At 37.6% G+C, this 16,558-nt stretch overlaps 1 protein-coding gene across 2 annotated transcripts in view; it reads right to left on the bottom strand.

Moving 5' to 3' along the window:
• The window catches only part of LOC138332164 (NLR family CARD domain-containing protein 4-like), a 33,203-nt gene extending 23,260 nt beyond the window's left edge, over nt 1–9,943 (bottom strand). Inside the window, exon 1 of one of the 2 annotated variants that reach the window (XM_069280154.1) lies at nt 9,411–9,943. In XM_069280154.1, the coding sequence (XP_069136255.1) occupies nt 9,411–9,514 (104 nt within the window). In that variant the 5' untranslated portion in view covers nt 9,515–9,943. Of the gene's footprint in view, nt 1–973; nt 1,090–9,410 lie in introns of those variants that run through there. The other variant, XM_069280155.1, reaches the window with a different exon arrangement.
• Between the last annotated feature and the right edge of the window lie 6,615 nt (nt 9,944–16,558).

Below are 16,558 nucleotides of genomic sequence, written 5' to 3'. Positions count from 1 at the left end.
GCCAGGGGACAGAACCCAGAGCATTTCTCACAGGAGCGAGCGCTCAACAGAAGGCCAAATGAGGTGGTGTCAAGAGATACGATAGGAAGAGTAATGTAAGTTAAGGAGAAAGAAAATCCTAAATTTAGTCGCCTGTTACGATCATGCTGTGAAACAATAGAGCAATTGGTACATGTTTAACTCCCTACCTGCCGGGCATAATTTGTCATAATTGACATTTAATAAATGCCCATTTATCGTATATAAAAGTATTTTCGTTGTTTTTAGCATAAATCAAAGTAGAGTTTACATTTGAGCTTCGTGAACTTAAGGTTTTGTATATCGTTTAAACACGATGGTAAAATGAAAAGAAAAGCACAGCTGTTATCTGAAGATGTCACAATGTATGTAGGTATCATTGTATCTGCTTAACATTCTACATTATATATGTCGAAGTTTGCTACCTTCTGGTGTGCCTATCACCGTTGATATTGAAATCAAAGGACACATCCCTTACAGATCAGACAATTAGTTTAATAACTACATTATGAAATGTTTCTACCAGTTGATATCGCTAAAGGTGTTGGTATTGTCATTGCACGGACTCCATTTATGGAGCAATTTTGCGATGAATTAATGTCCATCAGTAAAGTCTGGGCTGTAATTGTACACCTCCTTAGTGTTCCTTTTATCATACCATGTAAACATAATAACAGTTAACGATCATTCGAGCCTCCTCGATTGTTTACATACGGGTAGTATATCAATCAAAATACCCCTTCAGAAGGAAGGTAAATAGACATAGGATGGTAGTAAATACCGTTGTTTTAACTATAAATTCTAATCCCTGCTTAGTTAAACATTGAGACAACACAGAATGTGTAAAGACAACCCCGCTTTAGAAACGTCGATTAAACAGGTATTATAATATTTAAGACACACAAATTCACCGGTTCTTGTCGAAAACCATATCTCTATACGAGTTAGGCCTCACCAGTGCACGGGTTCCTGTCGAATACGCCGTCTGCCTTTCGCCATTATCTTGTGAACGTCCTTAAATTTTAAATTCTCTAAGCAGAAACCATTTTGTTTCTTGGCTGCGTCTCGGAAGATCTTTCATAGTTACATCACACTTGAACTGCCAAATGCTTCCAAACGTATTTAATGGACAACATTACAGACAAACGCATGGCCAACTAACATATCTTAAGGCGTATGTTACATGCTTGCCATGTTGATATAACAATACTTCCCAAACACATTCTTTTAGATATAAGATTACTAAAAGTATCACAATTTACCATTGTTCGATATTTCAGCAGCGATTTGCCTAAATGTAAACATTATCACATCATCGAAAAAGTTATTTTTTATTCGTTAAGCTTACCAAACAGTACATTATCGCATGACAAAAAAAAAATCAGAAATCATTCATTGCTATTGTTTCCAACTTAAAGAAAAGATATAATTGTATTCCACCAATCACAAGAGAGCTGTTTAGTTTACGTCACGTGTAACGTAGACTTCATTTTCAATGTTATCGTCCATCACATTGATACCATTATAACAGCCGCCCGCCATACCGCATGGTTAATGAATATCGCGATCTGTTCAATATACACCTGTCAAGCACGTGGGGAGAAATATAAAGGGTGTAGATATATATGGCACTCTATCGGGCATAGTGTATCCATGTACATCAAAATATTTATTTAAGCTTCAAAATATTGACTTTAAATTCAAAACATTGACTTTAAGATAAACTAGGTTTTCTTTAATCACAAATACAGGAAAACAACCGCTAGAATTGCATGTAAACGTTGATAAGTCAGTTGCGGTTGAATACTATCTTTTGGAGTTTGAAGGCCAAATTGAGGACACGTCATTTTTCTTTATCTGCACTAATGACCTGAATCTGTCCTCAGTCCTACACGGTACAGTGTAGTGGGTCTATTTACATTTAAGTCCCCAATGTCATCATCCTCAATAGTAATAGTTGCACAGGTGCATGCATCGCCTAAAGTGGGGATCGGTACAACCAGATATATAGGGGACACCTTTCAGGGCTTTCATGTCATGGGCCTGATGGAATTCTGAGTGAAGAATTAAGTACAGTAAGACCAGAGGGAAGTTCGACAACGCCGACCGTCTCTTGTCCGCGCTGGGCTATGTAATTATGTAATTATGTAAATTAACACCGTTGTAAGCTCAATGGCTTCTGGAGGCGTATCCTTGTATACAATAGTTGTCCAATCAAGTAACATTAAAAACATGTAGGAGTGAATTTAGAGGGCTCATTGTGCCAGTGCTTGTTCAGGCGTGACTTAAATGAGTTCAGAGTCATTGCAGATACCACATTTTCAGGTAGACTGTTCCATGTATCCACAGTTCTACTGTTGAATTTGTTCTTTGTGACATTCAATCTTGCCCCGCGCTTCAGAATCTTTTTTGAGTGCCCTCTGGTGACAGTAACAGGAGACATCGTAAAGAGCTTGTCCTTGTCCATAATATCGATGTCATTGATTATTTTGTAGACCTGGACAATATCTGCTCGTTTCCGTCGATATTGAAGACTTGGTATTCCTAGTGATCTGAGACGTTGTTCATACGTCAGGTTGTGTAAACCTTTCACTCTTTTTGTAGCTCGTCTTTGGACATTTTCAATCAAAATTTGGTCCTTAATGGAAATTTGGTTCCAAACGCATGATCCGTATTCCAGATGAGGCCTGACAAGAGTTTTGTAAAGGTTCAAAAACATGTCTTTGTTGATATAGCTAAATGTTTTGAATATCAATCCTGTAATTCGGTTGGCTTTAGAGACTGAATTATTTACATGCTGACTAAATTTGAGGTGAGAATCGAATGTAACACCAAGATCTTTTTCCGAACTACATTTGCTTATTTCTTCATTTGTGCCCATTTTGTAGCAGAAGTTGTCATGTTGATGTAAATTTCCAATAGACATGTGTTTGCACTTTTTGGTGTTAAATTCCATGTTCCATGTCTCAGACCATTTAATAACATTGTCGACGTCGTTCTGTAGGTCTAGTCTGTCTCTGACACATCCAATACCCTTCATCAGCTTAGCGTCGTCGGCAAACATTTTCACGACCGAGTTTAAAACTTCAGGCATATCATTGATAAATATCAAGAACAAAATCGGCCCGAGGACGCTCCCCTGGGGGACGCCGCTTGTGACGTCACGCAGAGCAGACAGTTCGCCGTTCATACAAACTCTTTGCTTCATACCCTTCAAAAAATCTTTTATCCATCCTAGAATATTACCTTTTATACCATATTTTTCCATCTTAAGTAGTAATCGACTATGTGGTACTTTGTCAAAGGCTTTGCTTAAGTCGAGGTAAATGACGTCAACGTTGTTTCCTTTTTCCATTTCTGACGTGACATAGTCAACAACTTCAATAAGTTGAGTCACACACGACTTCCCTTTTGTGAATCCATGTTGGCAGGTTGAAAAAAAGCCATTCCGTTCCATATGCGTTCTTATTTCGTCTTTAATAATTCGCTGTAATATCTTGCAAGGAACGGAAGTAAGACTTATAGGGCGATAGTTTTCTTTTTTTGTTTTTGAACCGCTTTTATGAATTGGTGTTACCAAAGCATTTTTCCAGCCGTTTGGTAATTTCTCTTCAATGATGGATTTATTAAAAATGTTTTCGAGAGGTTCCAGAATTTCATAGGATGTCTCAATTAACAGTTTGGGATGGAATACATCAGGGCCAGCAGAAGAATTTGGTTTTAACTTAGAAATCGCCGACTTGATTTTTTCTTTTGTGATGTTAATATCTAGCAGTGGAGTGTCTACATTTCTATCATTAAAATGGGGTAGATGATCTGTATCAGATTCAACAGTAAATACACTGCAGAAGTATTCGTTGAGCAGTTCAGCCTTTTCTCTGCTGTCGCTACATATTAAGCCGTTTGAGATCTCCAAATTTCCTACAGTTCGTTTTGTTTTGGTATTAGTCCTCACATATTTCCAGAACTGCTTCGGGTTCTCCTTTATTTGATTGGCGATATTTTGTTCGAAATGGTATTTAGATGCTCTAATCGAAGTTGTTGCATGATTTCTTGCTCTTTTATAATTTTCCCAGTTTTCTGTTGTATGGCAATGTTGATATTTATACCATTTCCTTTGTTTTTTCTTGATGTTTTTGCGTGCTTGTTCGTCTAGAGGAATGCGGTTCTTTGGACGATCCATGGTGATTTTGCTCACTGGTATGTTATTTACTACTAATGTTGATATGGTTTCAGCGAAAATCTCCCATGATTCCTCGGTACCTTTTCCGTATAGCAACGCTTGCCAATCAGTATTATGTAGGCCTTCACGTATGTTATTGTAGTTTCCTTTGAAGAAGTCTCTTTTTTCAATAATATGCGAATTACAATCACTGTACAAGTTCAGATTAAAAACCAATAACAAGTGGTCACTTTGGCCTAGGCCGGGCATATGTGCAATATTGTCTATCATACCTTCTTCATTGGTAAAAACTAAATCCAAGCAATTAGCAGTTTGTCTGTCTCTGTATCTTGTTGGGGAAAGTACATGTTGATGCAAAAACAAGTCTTTCGTTTTCTCTACAAAATATGTAGCTGGATGGTGTGCAGAGACTGTAGTTGATAAAGTGCTCCAGACTATTTCTTTATAGTTAAAATCACCAGTGATAAGTATATGACTGAAGTTTAGTTGTTCTGTTGCTGATAATAGATCTAATAATTTATCATTGTTGTTGGACTAAACGCGTGATATAGAGAAACACGATATCAAATGTAAAGTATGATATATGGATACATGCATACATATATACTGAAAGATATCATTTAAATAGAATCAATTATTATTCATTTTAAACGAACAAAATACGAAAAATCTTCAAATGATATATAGTACAGCGGTAATAGAACCAAGGGAGGCAACTCTTTCAATTGCAGGTGTATTTTTTAATGTACACAACCTTCAATCAAACGTAAATTAAGTAGGGGTGACATTTAGTCAATAAATGTCAAACTATTTTGAAAAGTCCTCTTAAATCTTATTGGCTTTGATGTCACCAGTCGATTTCTTATCGATAAGTTGTTCACAGATTTCTTATACAGAAATATATTATAATATGGCTCAGTTTAATATTGACTCAAGATAACCTTCTCTAACGGTGAATCGTATATAGAGAAAAGGTCAGGTCGGGGATTACACAAAATGACTTCACCTGTCGTGGATTAAGGGACGGTTACTTGACGAAAGTCTAATCTAAGAACGTCCCATGACGTTGCTATTTTTCATGTATTTCAAGGACGTTTATGAAAATGAAATTAAATATTTGAAAGATATTATATACTCCGTACGAATATCTAGGATAGTGATATAGGATTGGAACAAACTGATTAGACTACAGATCCCAATATACAACGTCAAAGTGGTAACTGGCCTATAGTGATCAAAGCTCTGTATTTAATAACGTTTGTAACGTTTAAAAAAGTGGGAAAAGTAATTGTTTTCTCCCAACATGTTTTGACTTACATTTGTAGTGTAAAGATATACATGTATGTATGTCGTATTTGAATAAAGTTTGAAGTAGAATAAAGTTTGAAGTACGATATCAATGATCTGCACAAACACTAAACATAGCCATATCTCATTTTATACTAGGGCAATGGAATCTCGGGCTAGTCGTGTAGCAGTGATGTCGAAAACCTGTTGAGATGTCTCCAGGTGATATATTGTCTATTCCAACAGGAAACGAGCACAGCGTTATCAGATTTCGAGGAGATATATAAAACTAGGCATTAGGAGTTAGTACAGGTTCCTAGACAACATGAAGTGGTTTAATATTGTAAGACTTAATCTCCATTCTAAAACCGGTTTAAACAAATATTTATACGTGCGTAAAGGGGAGGTTAAAATATACGAAGATTGCTTCTACTTTAGATATTCACTAGCTCTCCGTGTTTATGACAAACTCATCTTTTGGTCCAGATATTTGTTATGAGTAGCTGACGACATGTATATTGGTAATCATGCTGAATCAGTAGCTGATATTACAAATAGTAATAACGATCTCAATATAACACACCATTCCTCCAAAACAGATTGCCTTTTGGTTGAATCAGTTAAGGTTTTATTATTTGTAATTACAAATATCAATTGATTTTGAATGGATATGAATGATTGAGAGGTAATGATGAATAAATGATGAATATATCTGTAAATAATGTGAAAGCGGTGAAAGTTTGTGTTCAAGATTAGAATAATCTATTTAAATATGGAAATTTGTGTGCAAGTCCTTCTGTGAAAGGAACATAATAGTATCTTATGTCTATTGAATAAAAAAAAATGTTTTTGGGAAAAAAAATCGTTATTAAAGGTTTATTTCCACGCATTCTTCAAATTAATCAACTTGAGAAGCACAAAATCCCAACCAAAGAAAGAAATCACCACAGGATTTTTATATAGGTGACGTCCTGGCATTAGTTAACAGACGTTACCAAGGCTTAATTCACGTAAAATGGTTGTTTATCAAATTGATACTCAATATTATTGTTATTCAGACCAACATCGAGATGGTAGTTTTGTTACACGCGGGTATCTTCTGATGAAACAGTCAAGTATGTGCTCTGGCTGTTTGAGAGTTAAAAACCTTTTCTACAATACAGTGTATGATAACAAGTTTGGATTTCTTGTAGTTTGAATGCCAAATATGTGCGATTCATTTACGTCTCATTAGGTAACTACAGAAGACAGCACGAAATGAGGAAGGGAGTAAGTAATGTATTCGTACGTACGAATGATAATTCAATACGGATACCGTATCCACATCTGTTCAACACATATAGAATGGAAATCAAAATACAGAAAGAGTAATACTCTACCCAGTTGTCTAAGAGCTATCAGTCACAGTGTAGATTCCAACGATGGTAAATTAGATGTTCTTCGTGTATATTGTGTCGAAGTATACACGGTAAATTATAACATGAATGTATATCATTTCATATTTTTATGTTATGCTAGGTTTACACTATGTTCCCGGCGACCACGTTCGCCCCGTTTGCCCGAAACGTGGTGCGCCGTCGAATTTTGGCTATTTTTGTCTCTGTATTCAAGTTGAGCAAGGTTTTGTGAAGTTTTGCCACTGTCTTTTACGGATTACGTGGTAGACCGTGGATATAGGGGAAAGTGCTGTTCCCGGAGGTTAAAGGTACACTACGGCTTAAGCACGGTCTATTAAGGATACCACTACGTTCTCTCTAGGCCTGTTACGATCTGATGAGGTCTGCTACGTTTTACACGTTTTGATCAAGTTCCGATACGTTTTTCACGGTCCGCAATGGCTTACTAGGGATGAAAGTCTGATGCCGGGCTTTTTTGGAGCAAATGAAACAATATTTATTGCCGAAAATTTTTTTTCAAACAGGTTTTAATTAAAAAATATGTGAAAAGAAAAGAAAATCTTAACTATATTTGGTGTAAATATATAATTGTTAGAGCCAAGTGTTTCTACGCAATTTTTTCTCTCTAATGGTTCTCACTTAATCTGCCTTTTGCAATGATAGCTTTGCTGTGATTTGAGGGTTTAAATGTGTTTGATAATGAATATTTCTATTTATTACTACAAATAATTCCATGAAGTATGAAATATGTGCCAGGCCAGACAATGATACTCCACCATATATCGCTTGCAACGTAAGACCGTAATAAGACGTAACACGCCGTATCACGTCGATATTTCAACCGCTCCAAGCCGTGATGTGCCTTGACAGAACGCGTAAAAACGGCTATCATCCACCTTGGCTTGCCGTCAAAACCTTGACAAACCTGAACAAAACGGCACAAAACGTGCAGCCAATCTGCATCAACCGTGATAAAACGTGGAAAAAACGTCACAAAACTTCAAATCACCGTGGGATTCCGGGTAACGTGCTTGCTACCCGTTCCACCAAGGACCGTCTGGAAGTTTTGTTACGGCCTCGAATGCACTGTTACGTTTTGTTAAGTCACTCCCGTTTTATTACGTACTGTGGCGTTCACCATCTGTACCGTGACTGTCGTGGCAAATTTTTTGACAGTTTAAAAATCTGGCACGGTATCCACGGTAATCACGGCCGCTCACGTTTGTCTATCGCGTTCTTCTGCGCTATCTCACGTTGTCTCGCGGTCACCACGTTTTGTCCACGGTGGCCTGAAACGGGGCTGCCGTGGCCGCCCACCCCCCGGGGCTGCCGTGGCCGCCGGGAACATAGTGTAAACCTAGCATTACACTTTTGTGTAAATATAAGGTATCAGAACATAATGTTAGATGTAGCTAATAAATGCTTATAAACAACAGTGAAATCAGACCTAAATTAAATATCTAGATTTGTTAACAGCCCCGTCAGCAAACCTTAGGCACAGATAAGCCATTAGAATCTCACAAATCCAAGAACATCGCACCCAGGAGCATATTGGCCATGAAGACGAACATGGTACCCTGGTCTAGATTAATAATATTACCAGTTATCTTTTGATGTGTCTTATAGAAGGTTTCACGAATATCCCTGGAATTTCAATATGTGTTGATATTGATGAAATCGATTTTATTGATAGTAGAATGGATTCTTCTTTCATGTCAATCGCAATTTTGCTAAGATAAAACAAAGGCAAAGCCTAACGCGAGATTATAACAAAAATGAAAGTGCAAATAATTGATTTACTTTGAAATGGTGACTTTGACTTTAATGATTGACAAATAATATTTATGAAATAATGAAGAAAGGATTTCATACATAGAGTTGTAACCTCATTTTGTTTATTTTTTTGTTAATTTAGATACTGCCCAGACCTTCGAAGTACATTCCAAACCCACACTGGCTATTGACTGCAAAACGGGGTTGTTAAAAGTATAACAAACCAATATACACACTTAACACTTTAGAAAATTCGGGTTTATTCATTGACAACTTTCTTATTATCTATCAAAACAGGAACAAATGAATATGTACTTTTCTTCAGTAACAAAAGTTATTTACTATTACATACTGTTATTTGGGTCAAAGTAATATCAACAGGATTTTCCAGATGACACGGGATCCAATCAAACGTAAGTCTGTTGGATACGAATTACTTCAAATGGTAAATATGGGACAAGGAAGTAATTCCAACTGTGTGGACAAAACAAAATTGTCAAATTTTCGAGGCGATCTACCCCTTTATTTAGACAAACAAAACGAACACGATTACATAATAGGATACTGTTATTTGCATATATACAGATTAATAATCAGTTATTGTCCAAATTATGAATATTATCTATGCTCGGTCGGCGGTGGAACACCTTTATGGATTTAGTAAACCTATCTTAACTGGCAATCTTAAATGCTCAGGATCGTTATACTGCCTCCTTATATTGGTTGTTCATTCTTAACTTTCCGGTACTTACGTTTCCGGTGTTTTCTCCAATCCATTGTCTGTGGGATGCTCTGTTTCCGGTGCAAGTGGTTCCGGTTCAGTAATCTCAATATCTGGTGGCTTCACGGTTGCCATGGTGTTATGGAGGTCTTTCAAAACTCTACAAAAATCGTCAGAGTCACAAGTCCAGTGAAAATAGACCCTGTTCAAAGTTCAAAATCCGTACCAATCAATAAAACTTGACCAATATTGTGGTTAACGCTGCTGCCACAGGACAATAAGGTATTTGGCATTTTGACTAGAAGTGTTAATTTTTTTTCTTTTCAATATTTCCAGGAACAAATTATCACTTAAAATTGGTCACTTATGTTTTATATGTCCGCCAAAATAATATCCCCAAAATGTCCTCAAATCCTGAAGCAACTGTATTGTAGATATCCCCAAGTCTATGTTCCCCGCTCCAAACTACTGGTTCACCTGTCCACCGTGGATATGTACACAGTGTGTTTACACCATTGACCAGCCATATCTCTAAACTTTACATCAGGGGGACATGGCTATCTAAATCTTTAACAAGATAACACCCGACTCTTGTGATAACAGTCAAATTTTAAGTCGTGGATCATTGCTGACAGCTAAGGTGTCCAATCCGTTCGATCAAGATCAGTCTGGTTCCTTTTCTAACTTTCAATTCTCCAATCGTCAGTAACGGATTGAAATAGTTCTTTTTCTTCCTAGAAAATACAGTATATACTTAATATATTGCATTAAGTCATTTAACCTATTAAAACAATGGCATTATATTCCCTCTTCTGGTAAAGTCATCTGAACCGGAAGTGCGTGCGCCTTCCACATCTCTCATCTAGACATAACTACTACAGGTATATTTGACCTTGGGTGACGTCACCTCTCTCATCTGTTCGAAGTATACTTATAGATCAATACACCATTCTACCTGCTGTATAAAACAAAAACCGTGCACATTAGTTACCTGTATTTTGGGGGTCAATATACAGACTCATGGCGGTTTTCTATGTTCAGGCTAGTTATGGGTTTGATGTTGAAAAAAACGCAATAAAATTCAATAAAAACCTTAGAGACTCGAATGCATGTGCATGTGAAAACCCGTGCAATATTTAAAAAAAAAATTATTGAATATAGTTATTACACAATAAACTGCATAAGACTATCCTTGTTTGCTTTCTTGGTCCTTTTCTGTAAATTGTTCAGTTGCTTCTTTCCTTTTTTACTCGTTTCATTATTAACGTGATTTCATCCTTCCTCTCGCTTTCACTCACTTAGTTATAGTAAGACTTTGTGAAGGGGTTTCCCAAAGGTACTTGATATTCCTTCTGATACACGCTAATTCGAAACCTATCTCGGTTAAGACATAAAGGGAGAAAGTCCGTGTATTGAATAATTCATCTCCCAATCACATGTTATTCGGATCAAACGTCAGTTTCATCAGCGGTAGGGATCTAATTGCAGCTCGATATATGTATCCATATCATCGCCCGTCTATAACTAATGTCTTTCTATAGGTACCATATGTCTACAACTCCAGCTTGTGTAAACTGAACTTTTTTTTCTTTTTATCATTATCATTTTATATGTTTGTGCATATAAAACGTATAGAGGCTATACACAGCAATTGGTTGGTGGATATGAACTTAATTCCACACGAGTGTGTTTTTAGGTCACCTGAGACGAAGTCTCAAGTGACCTATTATTAATCGCCTTTTGTCCGTCGTCGTCCGTCGTCGTCCGTCGTGCGTCGTGCGTCGTGCGTCGTCCGTCGTATGTCCGTAAACAATTTACATTTTCAACTTCTTCTCCAAAACTGCTGAAGCAATTTCAATGAAATTTTGCACAAACCTTCTAAGGCATAAGGCCAATCAAAATTGTGAATTATATTATCCTCACCCCCCAGGGAGCTATGGGAGGGGCCAAAAGGGGTAAAATTGACTAAAATTTCAAAATCTTCTTCTCCACTCACAGATGTGATGGAATTAAATACTCTTCATAGATAGAAAGGTCCTAAGGTCCTTTACAAAAATTGTGAATTATATGACCCTGGGGTCTCAGGTTTCCTCCTGGGGAGGGGGTTAAGTTTACTATAGTTTATATAGGGAAAACACATTTTTGAGTATTATTTGATCATTTGTAATAGGAAATGAGTCAAATATTGTCAGAATTATCAGTATGAGATGGCTATTGAATCCTATTAACCAGTTTTCCATGACTGACCCCCAGGGGCCTTAGGGGCGGGGTCAAAAGGGGTCAAATAGGCTCAAACTTTAAAAATCTTCTTCTTAAATACTGGAAATGGTAGAATCACATACTCTTCATAGATGGACAGGTCTTAAGGTGTTTTATGAAAATTGTGAATTATATGACCCTTGGGTCTCACGTTTCCCCCTGGGGAGGGGGTCAAGTTTACTATAGTTTATATAGGGAAAACACATTTATGAGCATGTGTGAAACTTGTTTAGAATTATTAGCCTGAGATAACATTTAATATCATATATCTATATTGGTCCTGGTCAACCCCCTCGGGGCAGAGGGTGGGGCCAAAAGGGGCAAATAGGCTCAAACTTTAAAAATCTTCTTCTTAAATACTGGAAATGGTAGAATCTAATACTCTTCATAGATGGACAGGTCTTAAGGTGTTTTATGAAAATTGTGAATTATATGACCCTTGGGTCTCATGTTTCCCCCTGGGGAGGGGGTTAAGTTTACTTTAGTTTATATAGGAAAAACACATTTATGAACATTATTTAGTCATTAAAATAGGAAATTAGTCAATTGTTGTCAGAATTATCCCTATGTGATGGCCATTGAATCTTATCAACAAATTTTCCATGACTGATCCCCAGGGGCCTTAGGGATGGGGCCAAAACGGGTCAAAATAGGCTAAAACTTTAAAAATCTTCTTCTGAAATACTGGAACTGGTTGAATCAAATACTCTGTATAGATGGAAAGGTCTTAAAGTCCTTTACAAAAATTGTGAATTATATGACCCTGGGGTCTCAGATTTTCCCCTGAGGAGGGGGTCAAATTTACTATAGTTTTTAAAGGAAAAACACATTTATGAACATTATTTGCCTATTTTTCATAGGAAATTAGTCAATCTGGGTTAGAATTATTAGCCTGAGATAGCATTTTAACATCATATCCATATTGGTCTTGGCCGACCCCCAGGGACCAGAGGGGCGGGGCCAAAAGGGGTCAAAATGGATAACATTTCAAAAATCTTTCTTCTGAATTCACATAATCTTCATAGATTAAAAAGTCAAATTTATAAAATCACTGACTGACTTCAAGGGCCTAATGGGCCAATATATAGTGTTTATATGCATGTCTTTGTTTCATTCTGTATCTGAAATCAGGTGACCGTTAAGGCCCATGGGCCTCTTGTTTAAATAAACAAAGTTATATATAATCAGTAAGTTGGTCATTTTATGGTAAAGTTTATTTTTGTCTACATAATGTTGTAGTGTTATCGATGTGCCAATAAAAAATTAATCGCATGTATACTGCTTCCACTTTGATTGCGAAAGACAACTTAACTTAGGACCTTATCGTTTCTCTTGTTCTTAAATAGCTTCGGTAGTCCTAATGTCTCAACTGATACTAATAATTAAAGCGCTGTAACGATACTTTTGTTTGATTTAGCTTAAACGGTTTATAACGTCCTTTTAACAGCCTGGCTCATGTAAGGACGGCCTCCCATGTATAACGTCCTTGGTCATCTAACGACGGCCTCCAATGTATAACGTCCTTGGTCATCTAACGACGGCCTCCAATGTATAACGTCCTTTTAACAGCCTGGCTCATGTAAGGGCGTCTCCCATGTATAACGTCCATTTCACAACCTGGCTCATGTAAGGACTGTCTCCCATTTATAACGTCCATTTAACAACCTGGCTCATGTAAGGACGGCCTCCCACGGATAATGTCCATTTAACAGCCTGGCTCATGTAAGGATGGCCTCCCATGTATAACGTCCATTTAACAACATGGCTCATGTAAGGATGGCCTCCCATATATAACGTCCTATTAACAGCCAGGGTCATGTAAGGCCGGTCTCCCATGTATAACGTCCATTTAACAGCCTGGCTCATGAAAGTACGGCCTCCCATGTATAACGTCCATTTAACAGCCTGGCTCATGTAAGGACGGCCTGCCATGTATAACGTCCTTAGTCATGTAAGGACGGCCTCCCATGTATAACGTCCATTTAACAGCCTGGCTCATGTAAGGACGGCCTCCCATGTATAACGTCCATTTAACAGCCTGGCTCATGTAAGGACGGCCTCCCATGTATAACGTCCTTTTAACAGCCTGGCTCATGTAAGGACGGCCTCCCATGTATAACGTCCTTGGTCATGTAAGGACGGCCTCCCATGTATAACGTCCTTGGTCATGTAAGGACGGCCTCCCATGTATAACGTCCATTTAACAGCCTGGCTCATGTAAGGACGGCCTCCCATGTATAACGTCCTTTTAACAGCCTGGCTCATGTAAGGTCGGCCTCCCATGTATAACGTCCATTTAACAGCCTGGCTCATGTAAGGACGGCCTCCCATGTATAACGTCCTTTTAACAGCCTGGCTCATGTAAGGTCGGCCTCCCATGTATAACGTCCATTTAACAGCCTGGCTCATGTAAGGATGGCCTCCCATGTATAACGTCCTTGGTCATGTAAGGACGGCCTCCCATGTATAACGTCCTTGGTCATGTAAGGACGGCCTCCCTTGTATAACGTCCATTTAACAGCCTGGCTTATGTAAGGACGGCCTCCCATGTGAACGTCCTTAGTCATGTAAGGACGGCCTCCCATGTATAACGTCCATTAAACAGCCTGGCTCGTGTAAGGACGGCCTCCCATGTATAACGTCCATTTAACAGCATGGCTCATGTAAGGACGGCATCCCATGTATAACGTCCATTTAACAGCCTGGCTCGTGTAAGTACGGCCTCATGTGTATGTAATATGCTGTGGTATGTAAATGTCGTTACGTATTTTCGGTTATATTCGTGTTGTCTTTTCTTGTATAGTGGACCTTTTGACTATTTATATTGCTATACCAACGAAGCATTCTGCCAACGACAAGTAACAAGCATACCGAACCGGTCACAGTATACTGACAACGGGCAAACCAGTCGTCCCACTCCCGTTACGCTAATAAAAAAATACTTCCACTTCTATTTTAAGGTGTGTTTCGGTCAAGGGATAGAATCCCCAGCCTTCCATACAGGGACGAGTTCTCAGCCGAAAAAAAAATATTAGGAATAACAAAGTAAGTTTGGAAGAAGAGAAATTAGGATTTCATTATGATTTAAAATATTTCAAAATAGAACATGACTTAATATCTACTTGGCAGTTCAATACTTGTTTCTTTGGCTTAACATTTTCCTTTATCAGTAAATGGCGTCGCTATTTGTAACGTCGACAAAAAGTCCACAAATGAATTTCGAATATCATATTTAGTAAATTGAATTATAAGGATTAATTCGAATAGACGTTTTATGTTATGAAGATAACGCGGTTTATTTAGAGTACACTCATATTTTTGTTTTATATCTCCATAACATATACAAAAAATCTGTACAAGTTTATCCTTAAATAATCACCACTAACATTCTTAAAATCTTTTGTCACTCATTGATTAGCAACATATATGGCTTTAAAATATCTTGGATTCAGCTCCACATAATGTGGTACGTTTAGAGGTCAAAAGGTCAAAATAGAAATTAAGGTTATATAAGTCCAGCAAATCACATATTGGAGTGAAGAAAATGTGTTTGCCGTCGCCATCTGTTAAGCACAGGTTTGTGAATTTTAGTTCAGAAAACAGATAAAACAATGGACAGGAGTATAAAGATCACCAGAACGTGACCCCTATTGTTCTTAGATATTTTAGTGAGGGTTCGGATCTGTGTTTTAATCAGATGGCTAAATAACTTAAACACGCTACACATAGTTAACACACGATACAGGTAACGGAATATGACCTAATTAACCTCCGTCACTAATCCCAGGTAACACTAGGATCATAGTTAACACACGATACAGGTAACGGAATATGACCTAATTAACCTCCATCACTAATCCCAGGTAACACTAGGATCATAGTTAACACACGATACAGGTAACAGAATATGACCTCATTTACCTCCATCACTAATCCCAGGTTACACTAGGATCATAGTTAACACACGATACAGGTAACGGAATATGACCTAATTAACCTCCGTCACTAATCCCAGGTAACACTAGGATCATAGTTAACACACGATGCAGGTAACGGAATATGACCTAATTAACCTCCATCACTTATCCCAGGTAACGCTAGGATCATAGTTAACACACGATACAGGTAACGGAATATGACCTAATTAACCTCCATCACTAATCCCAGGTAACACTAGGATCATAGTTAACACACGATACAGGTAACGGAATATGACATAATTAACCTCCATCACTAATCCCAGGTAACACTAGGATCATAGTTAACACACGATACAGGTAACGGAATATGACATAATTAACCTCCATCACTAATCCCAGGTAACACTAGGATCATAGTTAACACACGATACAGGTAACGATACAGGTAACGGAATATGACCTAATTAACCTCCATCACTAATCCCAGGTAACACTAGGATCATAGTTAACACACGATACAGGTAACGGAATATGACATAATTAACCTCCATCACTAATCCCAGGTAACACTAGGATCATAGTTAACACACGATACAGGTAACGGAATATGACCTAATTAACCTCCATCACTAATCCCAGGTAACACTAGGATCATAGTTAACACACGATACAGGTAACGGAATATGACCTAATTAACCTCCATCACTAATCCCAGGTAACACTAGGATCATCATAAGCATCATTATGTCACAAACCATCAAAATGAATAATGTTAAATGAAAAAATACAGCAAATACTCATTCAAGAAGGAGGCCACTACGATTTAGATTTTTTAAATCTTTTTTTCTAAAGTGAAACTCACAATATTATGAAGGCTAAAACGGGTAAAACTTTTTTTTTCAATTTTGCTCCAATATTAAAAGAAAAGTTTGACTTCTGAAATCAGAAAACGGGAACACAATATGTAGCCGTATGACCATCAACATCCGAGATAGCTCTA

The sequence above is a fragment of the Argopecten irradians genome, chromosome 9, assembly GCF_041381155.1.
Source record: "Argopecten irradians isolate NY chromosome 9, Ai_NY, whole genome shotgun sequence".
Taxonomy (NCBI): domain Eukaryota; kingdom Metazoa; phylum Mollusca; class Bivalvia; order Pectinida; family Pectinidae; genus Argopecten; species Argopecten irradians.
Note: the sequence above shows the minus strand (reverse complement) of the source record. Positions and strands in the feature narration are given on the sequence as shown.